Below are 15,775 nucleotides of genomic sequence, written 5' to 3' on the forward strand. Positions count from 1 at the left end.
AACCCACTCTCTAAACTCGATCTCTCGGTGCCGCTATCTCTTATTTATTTTTCCAATCCAACTCCCCAAACCTCCACTACCACTATACTACTACTATCAAGTTGTAGCGCATCCCGATTCCTGAAACGTAATTAAGAGCAAGTCGTTTAAGTTGAGCGTATCGCGGAAAAAATCTTTAAGTGCGCAAAATACAATGCATTATTATTCTCAAAGTCCACTCTCCAGAATAGAACCTTTATCTTCTTGATTTCAACATTTAAATTTCTTATACTGTGTCTTCTGATATACGTATATTTCATAGGTACCTATGTATATACAATATCTCGTTTTAATTAAATGACGAATAATTAAATTAACTATTCATCGTAATGTTTAGTACTAAATCGAGAACGTCATATACTCTAAACAATTTATCATATTAGAACTATGTGCGTAATGTATATTATATTGTATAGTAGGTATAGCATTACGAATTCAAAATTGTACGTAAGGTTCATAGTTATTATGAGCTTATTAATTTATTAAAAACATCGACAAACGATAATGATGACCGCGTTATTCTATACTCGAGCAATAACAACAATAATAATAATAAAAATACCGTAAAGTGAAAGTGGAAACGAGCCCGAAAAGTGTATATATAATATATTATAACGTATAATACGGGTCTGCATCTGTCTTCGTTATGATGACCTGGCATTTTAAAAACCGATAGATCGACCTACAGCAGCAGTTAGGGTTTCTATACATATATATATATATGCGCACGAGGAGAGCCAGCCAGTTCATTTTTAGCAGTTTCTAGAAGTATACACTACTGCAGCGGTAACGGTGGCGCGGGCGGCGTTATCGTCCGTGTCCCCTCGTTAGCCTTCGGGGAATTGCCAGGGTGGTTTTTATCACTTTCTGTAAAAAATGGATTGTCATCATCATTTACGCGGGCGCGAGCGCGTGTGAGACGGCAGCCCGGGGTAGGTGTAGTACGCGCACCGTAAGGCCCACGGGACGGAAGAATTCCAGTCGTGAAATTATACGCGTGCTACACTATACTTTTTTTTCTCTCTTCTTTGCCATACCACCACCACTCCCATCTACACCTCCACCAACCCCGGGTTCTGACAGTGTTATTTTTCCTACGATTCGCACGCCGCAGTTTCTATATACGCCGTACAATATAACGCGGTTGTCGCGTAATAACTAAAAGTTGTCGCTGTATTTTTTATATATATGTTTCCTATACACATACACACGCATCATATATATTATATATGTATATAGGAAAAGAAACCGTTGTACATTTTCCCATGAGGATCTGTGTATAAAAATGTATATATAAATTGTGTATGTGTATGTATGTGTGTGTCCGTGTGCTTGTGTGGGTAGGTACATTTTTTTCTTCAGCCCCGAGGTCGGCCAAGCGTAAAGAAAAGCTTACCGCCGTCATTAACGTTTTGCGGCGCCCTCTCTGTTTGGGGCCATAGTAAATCATTTAATCTCCGGTCGACGGGACCCAATGCAAACGGGACGTGAAAATTTTTTCGATAGGGTGTTTCGACCTGCTGTGAGCCCCTGCGCCAGTAATATAATATTAAACCAAGTAAAAAATTTCGTTACTAACACCCCACGCATGTTGGCGAATAATAATAATAATAATAATGACGAAAAAAAGGCCCACTTCTTTTCACTATTAAAGTGTTTTATAACATAATGTAATTATACTGAAGCGAAAGCAACATGTCTAAAAATAAGTATAACAATAATTTTACTCAAAGGTGGGTAATTAAATAAAAAAATTAACTGGAGTAAGTTACGATAAGTCTTAAGTTGAGTCAACGGTAAGCTATAAGTTATTATTAGTTAACAAACAATATATTCAACTTCAAAAGCTTAAAGTTTTAATGAAGAAAAATATTAATATATAGCTCGGTAAAAATATGTTATTAATTTTTTTTTAATTATTGCATAAATTACATACATAGAAATTGTACAACTTCCAATTTTTAAAAATAATAAGTATTTTGTTTAAAATGCGGGAAAATTTCAGGAATATATTCCCTCTTATTTCAACACACTATAGCTGTAAGGTTTAGGCAATTCCAGAGATTAAATCAAGGAATATTAAACTGTTTATTTGTATTTTATAATTATATATTATATTATAATACCTATACAGTGATTAAAAAAAAAAATTAAATAATTTATTAGTTTTAACGATACAACTTTTATAGTTATGAATAAATATTATGATTTAAATTTAAAGTATTAATTTTCAAGTTAGCTGGAAAAATCTAAGATGTTAGAATAGATTCTTTAACTAAGTAAGTAAAAATAAAATTTTTCCCGTACCTAGGTAATAGTTAATGCCATGCATTGATTTTTCTGATAAAATTGATGATCGCATGTCGTATAGGTTTACAGGCTATTGGAATATACAAAGATACAACTGATGTAAATATATATTGAGAAACAAACCGACGAGTATGCATCAATAAATGTTTTCGTCCTAAATAACTTTTGGGCAGTTGGCTGCTGTAGGTACGGAAACGTTGAGACCACCTTTTGAATTTAGTGTTGAATATTTTAAGCAGATTTCAACGTCGAAAATAGGATACGGTCGACGGCAGCCATTTTCTATACATATGTATATCGTATATGGTATATATATATATATATATATGTACGAATACCGCAATCGTCGCACTGCAGGACTGTGCCGGCGACCGTTTTATTGGCCTTTGCTGGATTTTTATGTCCTACTGTAACGGTTCGGGTCCCTCGGATTTTCACGGCGTTCCCGTCGAACACGCTCGCGTTTTATTGCGCACCATCAAATCTCAATCAAGAGTCAATTTGCCGGATCGGCTGTTTGAGACATTTAGCCCACGATAGGTACCTTAAGCGTTGATTTACAACTAGGCGGCGAAAAAATTACGTAAGCCTCAAGTACCCGCTGTAACAGTCGCCAAGCAGGTCATATACGTGCGACAACGAAACGCAATAAAAGGAAAATAATATATTTTGTAATCGCCATTTCATTCCAAATATATCTACAATTTTCGTAAGCGGAACAATAACGCAAAATTATTAAATAATACATTATGATGAAGCGATAGATATTCTGTTCTAATAACAGTTTTAGTATAGCTGATTTTATAACACGAATGAACGTTAAATTATTAAACTGGTAGCTCGAAAAATGTATAATGATGCTGCTACGGTGTATCATTTATAATAACGTACACTGAGAATGTATACATATAGTAGCTATAAATGTCCCCCGATAGCGAGTGAGCGATTAGAGTGTACCGCGTTCCCCATTATGTATACAAGCAATATATATTTTAAAAGCGTTCGTTTCGAGTGAAAATGTAAAAATTCGTCGCACTCGACATTCCTAAATATATTACATATGCGTAGAATACGGCGTGTATACATAGTATACATATATTTATATATGTGTGTGTAGACACACGCGAAATGTAACTGTAGCGCGAGGTGGAGAAAACCAAACGCGAAGAAAAGCGCACGCACCACCGAAACAACATGGCGCCGTCCACCCCTCTGCATGCCCACCAGCGTGCGCATAAAAGCCGCGGCAGTCGCTCTTTCGCCGCTCCCTCCGACTTCTCTCTCCCACTCACTCTCTCTCACCATCCGTTCTAGCGGAATTTCACGTCGGGGGTCGTCCCAACACTCTGATGAATGTTTGTAATTATAACAGTCAGACCCGTTCTAATTTCGCCGAATACACACTCTCGTGTATATATACTCTGTGCACCCCCTTGCCAGCGTACCATACACTATAGTGCCGCCCACCCTATCCAAAGCACCACAACCCACCCGGCAGCAGTCTTACCGCCGCTGGTGTTTATATGTATACGTATACTCGGAACGGCGTACATTACACGGGGACCCGTTCCCGGGGTTACTGGATATAATCCCGAAAGTTCCGGAATCCAAACTTCGGAAACTACATCATCCTTGAGTTGCCGTGACGAAACTCCGAGCCGAGGGATTAAAATTATTTCCCCGGACATTCGCGGAAACAATGTAAAATGCATTCCGGCGCCGACCGACACTATAATTGATAGTAAATAATATATTATATTATATTATAACACACTTATAATGTTTTGTAAACGGCGCATCAATAATGAACTTATAAAACGATAACTGCTGAGTTATTATTGGCTTTCGTGAAGACGATATTGTTATACAATATATAGATAGAATTAATTCATTACTCGTTTTTTTATACAAATCCATCATAATATTAAAAATATTTACACATATATGATATATACATCAAATTAAACGATACGTGGTATTATTTTCATACAAATTATGCCGTAGGAATGGTTTTCAATACGACACGTCCTCACTGCAGTGAAAGCCCATCAAAATAAAGAGAGTTGCAATCATTATATCCACTCGTACCGGCCGACGGTATAAATAGGTATGCATTTTCATTATAATAACATATACATTTTACAGTGATTATTAAACCTCTCTCTGTACGTAGAATATAATATTATAATGTAAGGCACAAGTGCAGGGTAAAAACGTCTGAGTTTCTTTTGTTATCGTGTCGAATATAATATACGTGGAAGGTATGCGTCTGAAATGACTAAACTCTATACACGTTAATATACATTTTGATACTTGTAGACATACCTATAGATACTATATATAGTACGGACAGGACAGGGGAATTGGAATAGAAGAGCAGTTGTTCTTTTTTCTTAAGTGAATGATGATTCAGCGTTTTATTAATACATACTCAGATTAGAGGGTCTTTCGTAATTACAGGTTGATGGTGGATTGGCGTTTTAAAACCATTAAGGACACACTCACACACATAAACATAAACGCGCACGCGAGAACACCGGGCTTATCTGTGTATAACATAATATAATATAATATACACACGTGTATGCACGTAAAATAGACAATGATGAGACGACGTCGAAATCAAGTTATAAAAACAAAACACAAATTGTATCGTAATGGTTTTTGAAGTACGCCACATTAATATATATTAACGGCGATTTAAAAGATAATGTCGACTTACCAATTGTTGACTTGAAGTATAGTCAGACCGGTGTCTTGAGCAAGTTGTTTTTTCTGATCTTCCGATGGGTAAGGATGCTGGAAAAAAAATTAAGTTATTCAATAACGGTATATATAATGAAATCCTTTTTATAGAAACATCTGACATATACCCATACATAGAACATATTTCTAAGCTGTACCTACGTCTACATTGTATCCGTGTACAGTTAGCCTAAACTGTTAAAAAATCGGTTTGTGTTTGAGTGCGATTTCTTTAAAAACGATATAGTTTATATTAAACTTGTAGAGTTCAATAGTAATTTTTTAATGATACGTCGTCAAACCTTTTTTATAATATATATAGTATAATAGTATTATAACTGTGTTTAAATAAGCTCAGACACGATGACGTTTCGAACCAAATTATATACATAAAAAAAAAAAACTCTTTGCAATTGGATCCGGAGGCGTTCTAAGCCGCCCACTTTTGACAAGTGACTTCGAGGTAGAGGATATGTTATTTGTTGTATAATGATGCGTTGTCGAGGTCGCGTGCTCTATACGACATCTCCATTATTCTTGAAAACATCACGTACAATAATAGGAAGGGAAAAATCAGTAATATCAACGCCTCTTTGTAAAATGTATAGCGTTGCCATTTCCGTTGCACCGTCATATCGATGTTCGCGAGAATTATTCTCAACTTTGTAGGCGTATCCCTTGGTATACAGCACCATTAACGCCCAAACGGCACGTGACATCCGATATATCAAACGTAACGCGTGTAGTTATGAGCAAATTATTTTTAGAACAAAAATGTTTAACGAGAGCATAGTCAGTCGATTTCTCCGACGAAACAATTATTAATATTTTATTATTGTTTTTATTATTATGGCTACACTACGACTGACGACTGGTGGGTGATGTTAGTACAAACGCATTTTTATTCATAAATTGATATCGAATAACTAACAGAAACTTATACGATGTTATTATATTTTATGTACCATAAGGGCGTACGTTCATATATACAAGGTAGGTATCCCGCAATAAAATCACGATATGATATTATGCCGGGAAGGAATTTTCTATCATTTTCATAACGTGATGTATACCCCCTTTTTGTCGGTAGACGAGACCAATAACGATCGAGGAAGAGGTTTTTTTTATCCCCGTAGCTCGTTGGAAAAGCAATAAAAGCATTAAAGCATTGCCTATACAGACCGATGGGAATATTGGTTCCCCTCTTTTCACATATTTCCCTATTGGTAAGAAAATATATATACAAGCGTATAAAAATAGATGGAAGAATGTGCACGAATATTTTACAGCACGACAGCTCTATATATACATAATAGCGTAACTCAAAAACCCAAATCTGTGATTCAAATATCCGATCAGTAATAACAAACTAAACTAGGTACACATACTTCCTACACAACACACTAGCAGTAATGTTGTATAGATTTAAAGTTATTCGAAACGTGTTGTTATTTTGCGCTGTTAGTTAGTACGAGTAGTTGTTAATTAATTTAGTTTAGTTAATAATGATGTATTACTATAAATATGATTTTATATATTTCAAAATGTTTACTATCGTAATTTAGACAGTTCTTTTAGTGCAATATTATGGTATAATATTTAGATTTCGAAAAATGAAACATTACGATTAATGTAATTCAACTATCACTAGTTCAACTATAGTTAAAAATGTTTGCTATTAATTAGATTTAAATACGTAATAAAATATAATTTTAAGTGGTGGTGAATAAATAACTAGCGATACATCAATAATGTTTGAATACAAACTTAACCTGAACCGAATTGTTGTTTAAACACTGATACGACAAGCGTGCATCTAAATTTAATTCCGAGGGTCATTTACCAAAATAAAAACGGAAGGGGAGAAGTGTGTGCGTTTGAAACCGCTGATAAAGCACGAAGATTAAACTCCGAAAAATAGGCCTGTGAGCACGTAGTTCCGTTTTTGAACTGAATCCCAAATATCCACGACGGTCGCTGAATGTTTAATGGAGCCCGATTGAAGCCTCTAGGGGCCCCCGGGGGTGTGTATGCCCCCGCCGTTTTAGGACCCATTACGAATGCCTGCAGTTGCATGACCCTTTAAACCAAAGTGAGATAGAGAGAGAGAAATATATATATATATAGAGAGAGAGAGGTATAAAGAGATACAGAGAAAGTGAGAGAGACGACACGACAGTGAAAGCACTGAGATAAACATTTTCCGTCGTATACCCGCGGGAACCCGTCGCTGGCAAAGTTGAAAAGGACAGGTTGATTTCGCGTATAAAACTACCGTACTCAAATGTGATTGAATAATCGGAATTATTATTATTAATATCGTAATAATAATAATAACGTTTTATTAATTGAAACTTAAATGGCTTAAAGTGGGTATATAATTTTAAAGACATACTTAATTGATATTATCTACCTATCGATGCCGTTTAAGGGAACGTATTTATTATAGCTTTTAAAAATTCAAGTGACGAAAAGGCGAAAAATATTTTATGATGGGATAGAGACCATTTCCTTTAACAACTATAACACACGAAGATTTCCTGAGAAGTATAAACCGCAGCGCGCGTCGTAGATGGGCAATTTCGTTCTTCGTTCAGCCAATATAACAAACAACAGCAAGGGATCGACGGAAAAGAAAAGGGTCTTCGGGGAGTCGTGGTGACTATTTCCTTTCCGGATAAACGACACAGAAATGGAAAAAAGGTTTTTTTACTACAATGTAATAGTATAGCATGCTATGCGATGATGCTGCTAGGAAGCAGTTTAGAGGGACGACTCTTAGCGGCCGCATTGATGCGTCGTTGAGTCATTCACATATTCATAGAATCGCCCTCACTGAAGCAGTTTTCCTAAGCAATTTCCGCACCCCTCTCCGGATTGCTATCTCGTAAATATACGCATATTATGCGCACCTCATCACCATTTCACATGTTATAATAATAATTCCGGAGTTTGCGCACAAATCGGACGAAACCCGTTTTCGCGTGCTTTACATATGCGTGTCATTTATTATTACACCATATCGGGTTTAATCTAAATAAATGTATTTAGAGTTTTTACACAGCTCACGAGTGGAAAAAAGAATTGTATAATAATAACGTTATTATTATTATTATACAGACTTGTACGGGTTTCCTTTAGGTATAAAAGTATATAAAACATGATTCGATTACATTGTGTTACGACGGCAGTAACGCACTATCAATTTAAAAGGTAAATAATGATTATTCACCCATTACTTTTTATTTATCTGGTAAATTTATTGTCGTTACGACCGTGTAACAGGAACTCACCGATCAAAACACGGGTTATTACATCAAGGTAAAGGCTGAGATCGTAAAAATCCCATCAAGATGCAATACAAGCTATACGGAAAAATCCATCCAGAGCGGATGTATACGCCATAAAATTCAACCCCTGTATTAACATCGAATCCACGACTACTATAAAGACAACGATTAGGGGATTGTTATTATACGTAGAAACTTTTTTGATTTTGTTTTTCGCAATTTTGTAGATTTTCAATAGCAGAGGGTTATGGTCGATGAGTATACAATTATCATGACAATAAGTAAACCGTGATTAAAATTGTGTAGGTATACTGTATAAGATATATTATTATACGATTCTTTACAAAACTGAATTAATCGTCATACTACAAGTTATCAATTAATATAACAATCGTGCAGCTCATAATAAAATTCAATAGGGGGGGTTCATTGTACACGAGTACACGACAATCGACAAAATATAGGTGGCAGGTACTGTACCTACCTATATTATTAAAAAAAAAATATATAAAAATGAAACGTGTGAGAACAGGTACTGTAATTCTGGTGTCCTAAAGCGTGAACGCGATAAAGAGAAAAACCCCCGGTACTTTGTTTTTTCCCTTCTCTGTCCAGTTAAATTTACGACGCTATAAAACTAATATTGCATCTGGTCGTAAATCTTGACGGGGTTAGCAAGCTTTCCCGTTATATGCACTTCAATGTGATAGACTCGGTATAAACACGCACTAGTTATGTAAGTGTATAATAATACGTCTTTAAATAAACAGAAATTAGATGGCTAATCAAACGTTAACTCCCATTTATAGGCATGCCTAATAAAAAATTAATATAGGACGTATTTATATATAATGACGTAGGCAGGTAAATGTTATTATTATAATACTTAGTCCAGTCGTATGTACAGTATGCTTATTAAAATGCAATCATATTCAGAACAAAACCGTTCATAAATATTTATGGTTTTAAGCGTAAGAATATCATAAAAGAGACTTTGTGTACGATGTCCCTCCCATATTATATGTATTATATCAATACAATAGAAATTCGATATATCTACTTTACGGAACTTCAAACACTGAACAACAAAATAAGGAACTTTATTTTTGTAATCGAATTAGATATTAAAATATTTTAAGACAGTTAAAATGTACAGCTGTATGAATATTGTCATTAATATTAAATCGACAATGTACTACTTTGAGAACGATTATTATACTTATAACTTATTAGTTATTACAGTCGAGTGGCTTAAAAATAACAATACACGAAGATGTATACCGAATGCAAATAAAATCGCATGATAAGACATCTGGAAAGACTCATTATAAGATAGGCAAGGACAAACACATAGTGTGTTTTATAAGATGTATTCTGATATTATTTCCGGAGCAAGTAAAAATTAAGGATTTTTTTTAACCCACTATAGTCTACTAACCTAACCTAATAATTATTTTGCATGAGAAACCGACGATTATAGTTTTATAGGTATACAAATGTAATTGTATGAAAGAAAACGAGGTGGTTAATTTATTGATTCAAGAGATACCGATGTGTAAGTAATTTCAAGAAAGGTCATTGCATTCTTAAACATACACGTTATAACGAGTAATCACAATGAAATGCGGTTACCGCACCATTGTTAAAAACAATCACAACGGAAAACGTCCTACAATAGCCAATTAGAATAGCGTCAACAGCAAACTGGAAACAAAGCTTAAACAATGGTCATCTTTGATTTTATTTCAGGTAGAAAATCAGCGCATACCTGAATAATATGCAATGTTATAAAAATGTATCGGTGAAGAATAGTTTTACACATCGAATAAAAAACCTTATTATACTATTAACCAATCTGATGAAGTCAGTCAGTACCTAATGCATTATGCATTGTAAAACCCTAAACAGATGACCATGATATAAAAATATGAATAATAATGAAATGGATACAATTACTTTTGATGAACATCGGTAATAAATCTGCATTTCGTGACACCGTACATCTTTATGAGACTACTACTAATAATAACTCTGATGAATAAACTATTAATTGTGACGTGTTTATTTCACTATCGATTTCGTTCAAAAAAAATATTCAGTTTTTATATTTTGTTTTTAGTCGTATCATACATTTCATACATGGAATTCGACAATAGTTGCTGTATAAATCGAAATTAGGAATGAAATTAACATCAGACAAGTGATTTTATTTCAGATTTTACGAACGATTGGATGAAATAAAAACTGTGTAGCTGCACAATACTGGAAATAAATTATTACAGTATAAATAAAACGATTTTAGCCAAATCGCGAACACTGAAGCGGTTGGACGACGACGACGCCGCCGCTATAACAACGGTTAAAATAGTTTTCAAGCAACACACGGTGAACGGGAAGGGAAAACAGCGAGGCAATGTGAACGCCGCTAAAGAAAGAAACAGAGTATATTGAAAATTGGAATGAGTATACGGAGAGTATAGGCGTATAGCCGTTAAATTTGTCCGGCAAAAAGGGGATTGAAAGGTTCGATAGGAATTTCAATTCAACCCGAGTGCATTGGACGCCAACGATTCGTCGGGGGCAGCAGCGAAAATGGTTCAGAAAAAGAATAAAAAAAAAGCTCTGGAAAAAAAGGAAAAACTTTAAGACCAGGAGTGGAGAAACTGTGAGCCATTAATCTTGGCAGCCAACAACTGATGTAAACCCATAAATTACTTTCCTCTTTCCCCTTTCACTCTATCACTACCCTGCTCTTTTTAAAGTTACCCCCTCTCTTTATCTCCACCCTCGATAGCGAGATTGAATGCGCGTGGATAAAAGCGTGTATACATATACACACAACGGATATATATATATATTTATCCGAATATATAAAGATATATATGTATATACGTAGAATATAAATATATACACATCCAGAGCATATTTAAATGTGAATTTTGTTCGCTTAACGAAACGAATATACATCCCAAGTGGGTATTCAAAACGGTTGTTCGAAAAATAAATTGATAACTTAAACATATGATTCGATTACGCGTTGAGGAGGTTAGAGTTTTGCAGAAAAAATCAAAATCTTTGCTGAAATATTAAATGATTCCACTGCAATACCTAAGAAAAACGTAATTTACTATCATTAGATACTGAGTGCACAAAAATGCATAAAATACAAAACGGCGGGTAGGTACGAAACCATATTATGTCATACGAAAATAATGTAACGCAGATAATTGTAAGACTTTAACCGTGAAAAGTACATTGTGAATGTGTACCATAAACCTACACTTGTCCGTAAATAACGCGTATACGCACACATTAGTATGCGCAAACACGCTTTTAACCAATTAGCAATGATGTCGGAAATTATCTGTTTTTGATCACAACTCCACTGCTGGTCACACGTTTACATCGACAAACCGTAATTTATCATTAGATCAAATTTGCATAACACGGCTGGTTAGTTATAAAATTAAGCATCAGAACCAACATTGATGTAACCCGTAATATTTTACGACACATAAAAAAAACTGAATTACCAATCACCACACACGTATATTATACGTATACACTATACACACGTAATGAATTAATATGAAATATATTATGGATGTGTTTAATGATGATAACAGTAATAAATTATTGTTATTATTTATTATTATTATGGTATCTTTAATATTATTATATCATCGTTAACATAATTATACATGGTAAATATTATACGAATGCATAATATATTTATTTTTTATTATTGTTTAAAAGAAGAAATCGATAGAAAGCAGTAAGTACGAATTGTATGAAATTAGTCATCATCATATACGAATTATGAGTATTTTATTTGTTTATTTATTTTATGTTGTTAGGTAGATATTTGCTCATAAAAGATAATATGTCCCCCCAGCAGAACATGCTCGTAAAAGAGTAGGTGTATAAATGGGATATACAAATAAAATATAATAAATTTAGTGAAAAGAGGTTAAAAACCGATTGAAAATAAAATATAATGGAGAATGTAAAAAAAAAATTTCAATAACGAATTAATATTTAATGCGTATGCGTAATTAAAAACACGCGAGAAGTTTTTCGATCGTCACATTTTATTTCTACAATACAACATACTATTTAAATACACACACACATATATTATACATAATAATAATATATTGTATGCCTCTAATGTATAATGTCAATAATAAACGAAACGTAAGGTTTCAATAGATTTAATTGCCACTAAAGGACCACCTACCATTAATAAATAATGTTTACATATTACACCGTCTCGCATCTCGCTCGGGGCCGGCTAACGCAGTTGATACGGAGAGACGTGAATTGGAGTAATGACAATAATATCCGTCTGGGGGGTCCAATTTCATTTAATTTATAAAAATGAAAGACGCTAACAATGGGTGATGGACATATGCACTTGAACATGCGTTAAAACAATGCAGTAATGATACACGAAAGTACCACGATTGACGCGTATTTAATTGTCATAATTAAACGGTCGTATACGTATTATTGGGATACACCTTCCCATCCGTATAATATAATAGTCATCACTCTCCGAGACGCAGCTCCCGCAGGAACAATAAAAAAATTGCATTTGTTGTACGTTACAAATCGTTTATTGTACTTACTAAATATTATTTATCATATGTTGTATGCGTTGCACGAATTCCGAAATGGAATCATTGTGGGTCTGTATATTCGTACACTATAAAGGCATCGAACAAATTATGTACCGTGTAGCAACGAAACATGAAACGATAATAAATAACGAACTCAGTACCTGTATAGTATAATATTATGTAGGTACAGACAAACAATAATGGCAACAACGGTTTTAAAAACCGTAGGAAAAAAGTTCTAATCTTGCCAGAGAGGCAAAAAACACGAAGAAGAAGAGGTCGAAGAAGAAGAAGTAGAAGAAGAAGAAGTAGAAGAATATAAAAAATCCAGAATAATATCGTATTTTATTTTGTTATAACTGTCGATCTTCAATATAGACCACTTAACTCTGTCGGTTATTCAATCAGTCTCCGATACTTTCAGACACTGCAGTTCACCGAGCAGCGTGGAAGGAGAAGAACTCATTAGACAAGTCCAGACGATTCTATTAACCGCGTTCATTCATGTCGTTCCCATCAAAATATATGTTGTCGACGTGTTTTTCGACATGTCCACCATATATATATAATATATATATATATATATATATACACACAAACACAGACACACAGACACAAAATACACACACACCAGTCGACGTTAATACCGAATATGTAATTCATATTATTTTACACGCGGCGCGCGCGTTTGTCGACGAACGCGACATGAAGCGGTTTCACCAGACATAAAAGCGACTACACACAAAAGTAATGGCGGTAAATCATATATACGAATAATAACTACATATGTATTGTATATAAATATATATTTCCCAGTGAGGTGGAATGGTGGTGGTGTTGGAAAGAGAGAAACATGGTGAGAGAGAGAGTGAGAGAGGTTTGTTGGTTGCCAGGACAACGAGGAATTTTAATTATTACGATCAGGCTTAAGGGGGCAAGCGTCGCTGGTGCGACCCATACCCACAGTGTTACCAACGGCAACGGGGAATGGTGCCGACCGGTACGGGAAAAAAGGGGTGGGCATATTTATATACATATATATATATGCGATGAGGAGAGAAGGATAAAAATATAACTAATTCCAAATGTCCATTTGAACCCCACAACCACATCCTCGCTCGCTACCTCTCTTTCTCTCTCTCTTTTTCTCTATCTCTCTATATTCCGTTCTTTCGATATATATATAAACATGTATATGTAATATCCACGCATAAATTAAACGAAGTTTGTACATTGTGTAAAATGTATATAGAGTGAAAAGAAAACGCAGTCGAGTATCAAAATTGTAAAAAAAAAATGTATCAAATAAAACGTTACTTTTTGGTTTCGTATACTAAATTTCAATTTAAATAATAATAATACAACGAATTCAACACAGCAACGGTCTAATAAAATATGGTTATCCATTACAAGTGAACTCGATAAAATTACATTTACATATTTACTTAAATTACATCGGTTATTTTAGCAAGAGCAATATATAAAAATTAATTCAATTTGTTTTGTTTTTAAGAGAGAAAGAGAAACATTTAAAGTTAAGTAAGTTTATTATACACAGAAAAATATCAACGGCGAGAAATATTAAATATATATGAAGAAAAACCGCAAACCAATAAGAGTTTAGGTAACTCATCCAATTCCAATAGTGTACGACAAAAAGTTTTGTACCTACTATAAAAAGAATAAATGTATATTAATGTTACGTAATTGCAACAAAAATCTCAGTTTTTAGTTTTGCGTCGACTCTTTTCCTCTTTCTCGTTAATCTCACTCCATCGCTAATAATTATCATTTACCAACCGAAATGGAAGAAATGTAAAAAAGCATAAAGGTTTAATAATTTCCCTTGAGTTGGTATAAAATGAATTTTAATACCCAGAGAAAAGCTCGACAGAGTTTTCGCTCCACCCCTCAGGACAAGATGAAGGACGTGAATACATTCCGAGCACCTGGTACTCCACGAAAGCGCCATAGCAGCAGTGGCGGTGGTAGTAGGAACGGCTAATTGTTATGCAAAATTTAATTTCAAACGAAAATTTACCTTTTGCACAAGAGGGCCCTTTAATTACCCCTTTTTACGACAAGTATACTAAACGCGGCTGGGGCTACAGTGCACGGAGGAGGGTAGGTACGTCACTGCCACCAGTTATACACAACTCGGGCGTTTTTAATTAGGTCTTGGTACCGACTCGTTTCACTGAAGGAAACTTTTCTGCGACAAACATCCGTATCCAAATGGATAAATTACACTGCTAGTTTATTTTCCCTTGGCGAACAAAATTAAATTTCAGAAATTCTCTCGCGTGCCATAATAAAACAAAGAATTCCAAACAATGACAATTCTACTGGAACAACACGTGTCCCATGGAAGTTAATACCGGAATTTTCACAACACAGTAAATGTTCCTTGCGTTTAAAATCAACATTTTGTAATCCAACGATGGTTTTAAACGTACATACATTTAAATCGGACGCAAAACAGTAGGCATTAAACAATAGTTATATATATTTATACGCCATGTAATATGTATAATATATACGTTCTTACGTATTAGTTTGTACATTTGCCAATTAAACGTTATGAACTGACATAATATCGAAAACGTGCGTTGAAAATAATTACTATTATATAGGTAGCGCGTTATAATACAGTTTATTCGTTTCTTTATATACATCATAAATCACTGTACATGCAAACACAACCAAACCCGTAGAAAATGTTTACTTATAAGTTATAAGTACGATGCAGTTATAATTTAGAGCCCGGGC

General features: G+C 34.5%; 1 protein-coding gene across 2 annotated transcripts in view; it reads right to left on the reverse strand.

The window, feature by feature from the left end:
• Positions 1–15,775, reverse strand: part of LOC111034366 (homeobox protein homothorax-like) — a 92,880-nt gene that overhangs the window by 16,490 nt on the left and 60,615 nt on the right. For both annotated transcript variants that reach the window (XM_022315549.1, XM_022315548.1), the window contains exon 11: positions 5,072–5,148. In XM_022315549.1, coding sequence (XP_022171241.1) covers positions 5,072–5,148 — 77 coding nt within the window. The remainder of the gene's footprint in view (positions 1–5,071; positions 5,149–15,775) is intronic.

This window comes from Myzus persicae, unplaced genomic scaffold (assembly GCF_001856785.1).
Source record: "Myzus persicae strain clone G006 unplaced genomic scaffold, MPER_G0061.0, whole genome shotgun sequence".
NCBI classification, from domain to species: Eukaryota; Metazoa; Arthropoda; class Insecta; order Hemiptera; family Aphididae; genus Myzus; species Myzus persicae.